This window comes from Babylonia areolata, chromosome 6 (assembly GCF_041734735.1).
Source record: "Babylonia areolata isolate BAREFJ2019XMU chromosome 6, ASM4173473v1, whole genome shotgun sequence".
NCBI lineage: Eukaryota > Metazoa > Mollusca > Gastropoda > Neogastropoda > Buccinidae > Babylonia > Babylonia areolata.
Window position 1 is genome coordinate 37,173,410 of NC_134881.1, and position 10,000 is coordinate 37,183,409.

The 10,000-nt window shown below is 41.2% G+C and overlaps 1 protein-coding gene across 1 annotated transcript in view; it reads right to left on the reverse strand.

Annotated features, from left to right (window-relative positions):
* LOC143283394 (epithelial cell-transforming sequence 2 oncogene-like) overlaps positions 1-10,000 on the reverse strand; it is a 54,650-nt gene that overhangs the window by 43,614 nt on the left and 1,036 nt on the right. The window contains exons 2-6 of the mRNA XM_076589605.1: positions 8,257-8,472; positions 6,889-6,924; positions 5,869-6,108; positions 5,002-5,139; positions 4,016-4,103 (exon numbers count right to left, since the gene is read on the reverse strand). Coding sequence (XP_076445720.1) covers positions 4,016-4,103; positions 5,002-5,139; positions 5,869-6,108; positions 6,889-6,924; positions 8,257-8,466 — 712 coding nt within the window. The 5' untranslated portion in view covers positions 8,467-8,472. The remainder of the gene's footprint in view (positions 1-4,015; positions 4,104-5,001; positions 5,140-5,868; positions 6,109-6,888; positions 6,925-8,256; positions 8,473-10,000) is intronic.

Here is a 10,000-nt window from a genome sequence, read left to right on the forward strand (position 1 = left end):
TAAACGTGACAGATTCAACGTGACAGATTCAAATAACCTGGATAAACTGAGAGTGGAATATACAGGCACTGATCTCAATTAATGAGAGACATAAAACTTCAGACATAAAGTCACCTCAATTATCTAACAACAGCTATGAACCAAACCCACCGTCTTCCAACCAACAAACACAGGCAAGCTGTCCCCAAAACAAAGTGAAAACAAAGCAACAACAACACAAAAACAGGCAGGTGTTAAAACAATGGACGTGACCATTCCAGGAAAAAAACAGGAAGTTTCTGAGGGAATTCTGGGGGTATTCTGTTTGTTTGTTGGTCTGTCTACTGTTTGCTGTCCTATCCTCTGCACCAGTTCAGTGTCAGGACACTCATCTCTTAATCCGATCAATGCAACAGCCAAGTGGTCAGAGCAATCGGCTTTTAATTTGAGGGTCCTGGGTTTCATCCTGTCATCAGTGCCTGGAGGGTTAAGGGCAGAGATCTCTTCACTGTTCCCCCAGGTCAACATCCACACAGACTTGATAGTGCTTGAACCCCCTTCATGTGCATATACATGCAGAAGATCAAATGTGCCTGTCAAAGATCTGGTTATTCATGTCAGTGTTCTGTGAGATACTGAAACATGAACATATCCAGCATGCTACTCCTGAAATGAGAGTTGTCTCAAACAATAAGGCGGGGTAACCCAAAGTCAAACACACATATAAAAAAAAAAAAAGCCTGCTCGTGGATACAAGTTAATGTGGGAGTTGTGGCCCATGAAATGTAAAGAGAAAAATCCCTAAAGCCCCCCCCTCCTCCACACACACACACACACCAAGTCTGGTCCATCATATTCCCAGTCCCGCAGTCAATGACAGGGACCTTTTTTTAAATGTTGCAGTGTGTCAGGTGTCTGTGGCTACAATGTGGACTCAGCCCACCACACACTGCCTTCTGTCTGACCTCTGACCTGTACTAATGGGGGAGGGAGGAAACTGGAGTGGAGAAGGTCAAACCAGAGGTCGTGTGTGGCGTTAAACATTGAGGTTCAATGTCCCACAGCCTCCTACATCCATCATGGCAGTGAACTCATCTCCACCGTGTCCAGGCAGGGTATGGGGAGGCAGGGCCAAAGCCTCTCCTTCCCCTGTTTTAACTGTCCCCAGTCTGAAGTCAGGTACCCATTCACACGTGGGTGGAGAGGGGAAAATCAGAGTAGCCAGCCTTTCCCAGTGACACAACACCATGCCCAAACAGGGCCTTGAACCCTGATCACTGGTCAACACTGGATCACAAGTCCTACACCTAACTGATTGGGCCATGGTGGTGTGCTATTTCCAGCTGTAGTCATTAGCACCTGACACATTAGAACATAAATGTTAAATCATCACCAACACAGCAAGAGGTTTGTATTTTGGTTTTTGTTTACCTGTCCGTATCCTGTTCCCCTAAAAATTCAAAAGCGGTTAGTTCCCGAAAGGTCGGATGATAGAATTCTGCCAAACGTGTGTGTGTGTGTGTCTGTGTGTCTGTGTCTGTCTGTGTGCCTGTGTGTGTCTGTGTTTGTTTGTGTCTGTGTGTGCGCAAGCATACGTGTCCACAACTGATGGGGCTGCACTTACCAGATTCAACATGCAGACTACTGCCATGAATAAACAACTGAAGTTGCTAACCACGTTTTTATACTTTTTTTCTTTGTTTCGATTAGTTGTCCCTTTCCAAAACACCACAACAAAGCATGACCCAACCACTTCTTTCACCAGAGAACAGTTCTGACTACAACCAAATGAAAAAATACCCCCAAACAAGGAGATAAACAGAAAAAAAATACAGCATAAGCCTTGACCTGTCAGCCTGGAAAGTGCCAGTCTTGCTGAAGATACATGCCTGTCTTTTTTGACTCACAAGTACAAAGTGAGTGTTTGTAATGGCAAGGTCTCTCTCTCTCTCTCTGTGTGTGTGTGTGTGTGTGTGTGTGTGTGTGTGTGTGTGTGTGTGTGTGTGTGTGTGTGTGTGTGTGTGTGTGTGTGTGTGTGTGTGTGTGTGTGTGTGTCCATGATGAACTTTAATACTGGCATTTTCTCAGATACTACAAGCAGTATAGGAACCAAACTTGGTAAAAAAAGGTAGATATATGAGACCTTTGAAGTCATTTGTTGATGGTGACATGGTAAGGTCATAGGTCAAGGTCATTATCTGGCAAAATAGTATACAGCTTGACAAAAAACCTTTTGTTTTTCCTTTTTTATTTCTTTTATTTACACGATTCCTTTGTTAGGTTAAGTGGGTCTCTTACTACATGAATCTTGAAAGCCATGCCTCTCTTGTTTACACATCACAATATGATCAAAACTGTTCTCTGGCCTTGCATAAGTTCTTTCCACCACCAATCAACGATTTTCTTTTTTCTTTTTCCACCTCAGGATGATCCACCCCCTTTGCATTGCTTCACTTCAAATCAGCAAGATTTGTTCCCCCTGAACATCGTTTACTCTTTACCACAGATCTGTATTTCTAGCTGGGTGGTTACAATCTGGGCCTGGGTGACGTGTTGTAAGGAGGGTGGTGTGTTCCACACTGAGGGCGAGCCATCGGAGCGTCGCTCCAAGCAACTGATACCTACAACAACCCGCCGTACATACTGTTCTCACTGTTACCTGCCCAGACTTCTGCAGCAGTTACCTGTCTGAATGAGTCAAATACTGGAAAATAAAGAAGAGGAAGAAGAAGAGAAAAAGAGGAGGAGGAGGAGGAAGAGGGGGAGAAGAAGAAAAAGAAGAAGAAAGGAAAAGAAGTCGGCTCTACACAGGTAGGCAGCCTGTTTTGTAAATAACTCTGTGTTTGAAAAGTGCTTAGAGCTTGGTCTCTGACTGAGGATAGATAGGTGCTATATAAGTATTTACATCAATCAATCAATCAAGAAGAAGGCTGAGGAAATAAAGGAACTGAACAATGATTTTTCCTTTCACACAAGACAATACAACAGCTCCAAGAGATCCCTGATATTTTACAACAGCAACACGAAATCTCTAAAATTCAATGTCATATTCTTTGGAATGACTTTTTTTCTCAACCATGTTTATATTAAGATAAACAATTGGGGAAAATGAAAATGAAATGAAAAGTGGATCAATGAATTAAATGCAAACTTGATGAACTCATTAACGTGACTCACAAAACATTTCTGCAATGCCTCATCACTGCTTGAAACATGTAGTTAACTTTATATCATAAAACTATGTTTGTAGTTTATAGCTAGCACTGAATACGAATAAAGAGATGTTTATAACCAATCCATGACTGCTGAAAACATCCACAGCAAATGACACAATGTCAGATGAAGATGTACATACTACTGTTGCTGGAAGACACACAATGTCAGATGAAGATGTACATACTACTGTTGCTGGAAGACACACAACGTCAGATGAAGATGTACATACTACTGTTGCTGGAAGACACACAATGTCAGATGAAGATGTACATACTACTGTTGCTGGAAGACACATAATGTCAGATGAAGATGTACATACTACTGTTGCTAGAAGACACACAACGTCAGATGAAGATGTACATACTACTGTTGCTGGAAGACACATAATGTCAGATGAAGATGTACATACTACTGTTGCTGGAAGACACATAATGTCAGATGAAGATGTACATACTACTGTTGCTAGAAGACACACAACGTCAGATGAAGATGTACATACTACTGTTGCTGGAAGACACACAACGTCAGATGAAGAGGTACATACTACTGTTGCTGGAAGACACACACAGTCAGATGAAGAAATAGAAGTTAATACAACTGTCACTGCATGACTGATGAACTGACTACATCTAGAGTAAATGACACACAGTTGGATGAAGAAGTACATACGACTGTCGCTGCGTGACAGAGTTGACTACATCTAGAGTAAATGACACTCAGCAAAATGAAGAAGAAGTACATACTACTGTCGCTGCGTGACAGACAAGTTGACTACATCTAGAGTAAATGACACTCAGCAAAATGAAGAAGAAGTACATACGACTGTCGCTGCGTGACAGACGAGCGGACTTGAGGGAGACCTGAGTTTGCTGCATGTTCTCCGGATAACCAGGTGGAGGGGGTTTGGGCTGAAACAACAAGGTACAATAATGATGTTGAATATGATAATGATAATGATATCAAAATGATGACAATAATGATAGCATTTATAATAATAAAAATGATAACAATATCAAAAGCATTTACACAGCATTTACCCTGCATCTAAAAATAATCATAATAAAAACAAGAAGAAGAAGAAGACTGGTAATAATAATAATAACAATAACAACAATGACAACATTACTACTACTACTACAACAACTACTACTAGAATACATTAAAAAGATATATGTATAGTTACATTTCATTTTCCATGCATCTCCAAGCATGTACGTCAAACCATACATCTGGCATAGATTAAGGTACAGGAACTCAACAAATATAAAATATAAAAAATTATGACCTCTCCGGCAATAACATCATGAAAATATAAACAATCCAATCAAAACAAACTGATTCACTCAAGCTATTAAAAAACCCTGACATCCAATAAATGCACAGGAGATTTTGATTGTTTGTTTTGCATTGTCGCCTATCTTTCAATGGAGAAATTTAGTTAAAACAGAAGTAATTATTTTGAAGAATTCAGAAAAAAAGTTTTTGAGTTCTACAGCTTGATCACCATTATACATCAAGCTACATCATCATCACACATCTAGTGGAAGGGGAGAAAATTCTGGCGAGTGTGAGATTCAGTCTAGTGCATACAGATTCTCTTGCTTCCAAGGCGGACGCATTACCACTGGGTCACCATAGCACTTGTAGACATCCCCCTCTACACACACACACACACACACACACAAATATGCCAACACACAAACACTAATGCACCTCTCACCCTCCAATCCCCATAGCACTCCTCCACACACACACACACACACACACACACACAAACACAGACATTCAGATCGACAGAACACCTACCCTGCGACTGCCTGCCATAGAGTCCAGGGTGTGAATGCAAGCGACATAGTGACGTTTCCATGCTCCGTACTCGTTGTCCGCCGGAGTGTAGGGCAGGAACCACCCGTAGCGTAGACACTTAGGCATCCACACATCATCCTGAAAGCAACCACAACAACATGTTTCACAAACATAACACTCTTCACCAGGCCAGAAGCCTTGGTTTTGACTGATTGTTAACGCATATGATTTTGTCTAATGTGTAAAGTATTCTTTGTGTTAAGATTACTTTTGTTTTTTCATCCTCTGGTGAAAAAATTGACAGGTTGGTCAATGTCAGATGCATGACCTAGATTTATATGAATAAATGTGGCTGTACTTGTGCCTGATTTTCTTTTCCAAAAGTTCTGTTTTTTCAGGTTCTATGGGATCAGCATTGTTTGACAGTCTTCTGCCTTGATGTGGGTGCCTGGGCTATATGCAGTTTTGATAATAATAATGATGATGATGATGATGATGATGATGATGATGATGATGATGATGACGATGATGATGATGATGATAATAATAATGATAACAATAATAATAATAACAACAACAACACAACCACAATAATAATACCCCCCACCCCCATCACACACATTCTCACAACACACACACACAACCCCCCTCCCCCTTCACACACACACTCTCACAACACACAATCACACACACACACACACACACACACACACACACAGGTTGACAGATAGGAGAGAAAGAGAGAGAGAGAGAGAGAGAGAGAGAGAAACAGACAGACAGACAGACAGACAGACTGTCTCAAGACTAAAGATGGTCATTGAAAGCTTTTTTTTTTCTCTTTTTAAGATTAAGATATTATACACTCACCTGTTCCGACAAGAACTTCCAGTTCCATGACACCTGAGCACACCTGCACAGAGTCTTGGGCTCCAGGAAGGAGAAGATGTAGAGCGCCAGGAAGCGGGGCAGGACGGTGGCAAAGTCCAGGTGCTGCATGGGAACACGCTCTCGGAACCAGTCCTGGACAAACTTGTTCTGCGAGCGTGTGCACTGCCTGAATACCACGTCCAGGAAGCGTTTGCGCTGCGAGTCGGTCCACAGGTCAAACTGGGCAAAATAATGAACAGATAAAAAAAGCTGAGCACTACTGGCCTGCTTGTGTTATTGTTTCATTTGTTCAAAAAGTAACAGAAATAATGAACAGGCTAAAAAAAAGCTGATAACTACTGGCCTGCGTATGTTATCGTTCCATTTGTTCAAAAATTAACAGAAATAATGAACATGGGTAAACAGCTGATAACTACTGGCCTGTCTATGTTATCGTTCCATTTGTTCAAAAATTAACAGAAATAATGAACATGGGTAAACAGCTGATAACTACTGGCCTGCCTATGTTATCGTTCCATTTCTTCAAAAATTAACAGAAATAATGAACTGGGGGAAAAAAGCTGATAGCTACTGGCCTGCCTATGTTATCGTTCCATTTCTTCAAAAATTAACAGAAATAATGAACTGGGGGAAAAAAGCTGATAGCTACTGGCCTGCCTATGTTATTGTTCAATCTGTTAAAAGATTAACAGAAACATTACTGAACACCACTGACTAGATATATCATTGTTCCTGTTTTTAAAAAAAGTAACAGAAACATTACTGAACACAGGACTGGAAGTATTATTATTCCGGTTGTTCAAATATAAACAGAAACAACATTGAACACATCTGGCCTGCATACATTATTGTTCCAGCTGATTCTCAAGAACTTCCATAAATCCAAAAAACAAAAACTTTTTCTGTCTCAAGAAACAGATCTACTGTGCTCCTGAAATAACAATTAATTTCTGGATCATGTTAATATGAAAAAATCAAAAGTAAGAAACACTTTCTCACCCAGTGAGATACAAGATCCCTCCTCTCTTTGAAAATCTGAAACAAAAATAAAATATTTCAAAACAAACAGATAAGCACATTCTAAATTTCTCAGACAGAACAGTAGCTATTTACTGTCAGATTAGACTGATGTAGTGCTGACTTGGTTCCTCATGAACACATTGCCTTCATGGTCTATAAAAAAAAAACACACACACAAAAAAACCAAAAAAAACCCAGTGTCTCTTCTTGTTTCATATCAAGTAAAAACAGACATGCTTCCTCACCTCTCTGCCCACTTTCACAGACCTCTCCCCCTTCTCCCGCCCCCTCCCCTCCTCCCCCCCCTCACACACACACACACATATCTATTGAGTTCCACATGTAAACATATAACACATGGTTTCAAGCAGGCATCAAAGCATGTGGACTAATCCACAGATGCTACACCACATCTGGTTTGAACAAAACAACAAGGAGCAGATGCATGACCAACACATGATCCTAGGAAAGCGTATCAGTTTCAGTTTCAGTTTCAAGGTAGTGTCTACCCTAGGAAAGCGTATCAGTTTCAGTTTCAGTTTCAAGGTAGTGTCAAAGCATGCGAACCGATCCATATAAACCACACCACATCTCCAGTTAGAAAGGGTGGCCAACAAACACTGTAAACCCTCCGTCACAAAAGCAAGGAAGAGAAAGACAGGATCTCCTCACATCTACATATCCATTTGATTCCTGGGTACGGTTCCTCAACTCCTCTCATATATGCACACAGACACACACACACACACACACACACACACACACACACACGTCCAAACAAATACACTCACTCATCCAGGATCAAGATGCACACACAGGTCAAAACACAAGCAAACACAACATCCTGCATGAAACATGACCAATATCTAACTTATCTCTCTCCCGTTCCCCTCCCTCTTTCAGTTTCTCCAGCTTTCTTTCTACATGTATTTATCAGTTTTGCCTTTCGTACCTCTGAAATAGTTTTATGCATACAAGCGATTAACTGACGCACAAGTGCTTTGATCTGTCTCCTCTGTGCATGATTCAGCTCTATATAAATACTTTTATCATTATCATTATTATCAACATCATCAGCAGCAGCAACTGCATCACCATTATTATCAGTAGTAGCGGTAGTAGAAGTAGTATTGTTATTATCAACCGAAACTCACCTGTATCATCATTACCATTATCACCACCATCATCATAATTGTTAATAACTATAATAATAACGATAGTGATAATGATAACAACAATAATAATAACAACAACAATAATGATGATAATCATAATAATAACAATCATAATCATATCATTATGATCATTATCATTATTGTTATCATACAACTATCCAACCACACTCACCTGTTCGTTGGAGGGTTTGTGGACGATGGGGGTCCAGGCACTGTTGTGTGTTTTCAGCTTCAGCGTGTGGATCTGGTCCATGGACGCTGTCTTCTCACGCCGCAGGTTGGTGGTTCGTCCCAGAACCTTGCCGTCATCTTCCGTGATCGACAACCTGGTCTGCATCTTGATGGTCTTCTTCTTGCTCGGCAGTGCTCCGTTGGTTGCCATGGTGACCTGTCATGGGGAAGAGACATAACAATAGTGTTTAATGAAGAGTGTATGAGTGACTAAGACTGGAAAGAGATTCACACAAATACACAGAAAACACACATGTGAAGTCTTAGATCTATATGTATTTAAGTAGTAAAAGCTGTCTTCTCTCAAAAACATCCAGGGACTGGCCCTTGTTTCAATTATTACCTTGTTTTGGCTACCTGTCATTTGTTCATTGATTACAAAAGAAAACATGACTTAAAACACACAGTCACACACAGAGACACACCCACACAACCTATACCAATACATACACTCATGAATGAACCAATGGATGAATGCATGAACTGCAACATGCATGCAGACACATAGTGATTAGGCCAAACGGGACAGGATAAAATCATACATCTAAAACACATGAATGTTAACAAGAAAACGTCAAAGGAAAAAAAGAAAACAAAAGTGCAACCAATACTGTTAACCCTTCATGTTGTGTGTAAAGTTCTTCAACTGTTTTTCATGGCTCGTCACAGTGTGTGTGCGTGTGTGTGCACGCGTGCGTGTGTTCATGTACATGTGAGATCTGTGTCTGTTTCTCTATGTCTGTAACTGTGTGTCCATGTGCCTCCAATGAAATGGGTGAGATGTGTGCGTGTGTGTGCACGCGTGCGTGCGTGCGTGTGTTCATGTACACGTGAGATCTGTGTCTGTTTCTCTATGTCTGTGACTGTGTGTCCATGTGCCTCCAATGAAATGGGTGAGATGTTTCCCACCTACCTGGTCAACAGATGTGCAGACCTGCTTATACCTGAACCCCCTTTAATTGTAGGTATGTGAATGCATGCAGAAGATACAAACATATGCTAAACATCCATCAATCCGTGTCAAGGTTTGGTGTGTTGTGAAAAGTCAGAAATATCCAGCAACCAACCAAAAGAACAATCAGGAAGCTGTACAACAATGCAGGTGTGTGTCTGTCTCAGCCTGGTTGATGCCAGGGTTTACCATGAGAGAACAGCCCTGTCAAGTAGTCCTAAACCTACATGGACCCTAACAGCAGCTTCTTCATCATCCCCCCATCATCAAATAATGACATAAAACACAATATCTCAATGTTAGGGACACATTCACACCAAAAATGTCTGAAAGCAGAGTGGGATGAGGGTAAAGTGCATGCAATCCAATATCTGTGTATGCATCTGTGTATATGCACTCATGCATGTGTGTATGTGTGTGTGTGTGTGTGTGTGTGTGTGTGTGTGTGTGTGTCTGTGTGTGTGCGTGCGCGCGTGCATGCGTGCGTGCGTGCGTGCATGCACGCACGTGCGCGTGTGTTTGTGTGTGTGTATGTGTGTGTGTGTGCATGCACATGTGTGTGATGTGAGTTGTACATGTGCATCCTCATGCATAGGCATGTATTTGCGTTTGCAGGCATATGCATGATAGGCACATGCATCTGTACACCCCCTCCCCCTTCAAACACACACACACACACACACACACATAACCACACACACACCCACGCAATCACACCCACATACTCACACAT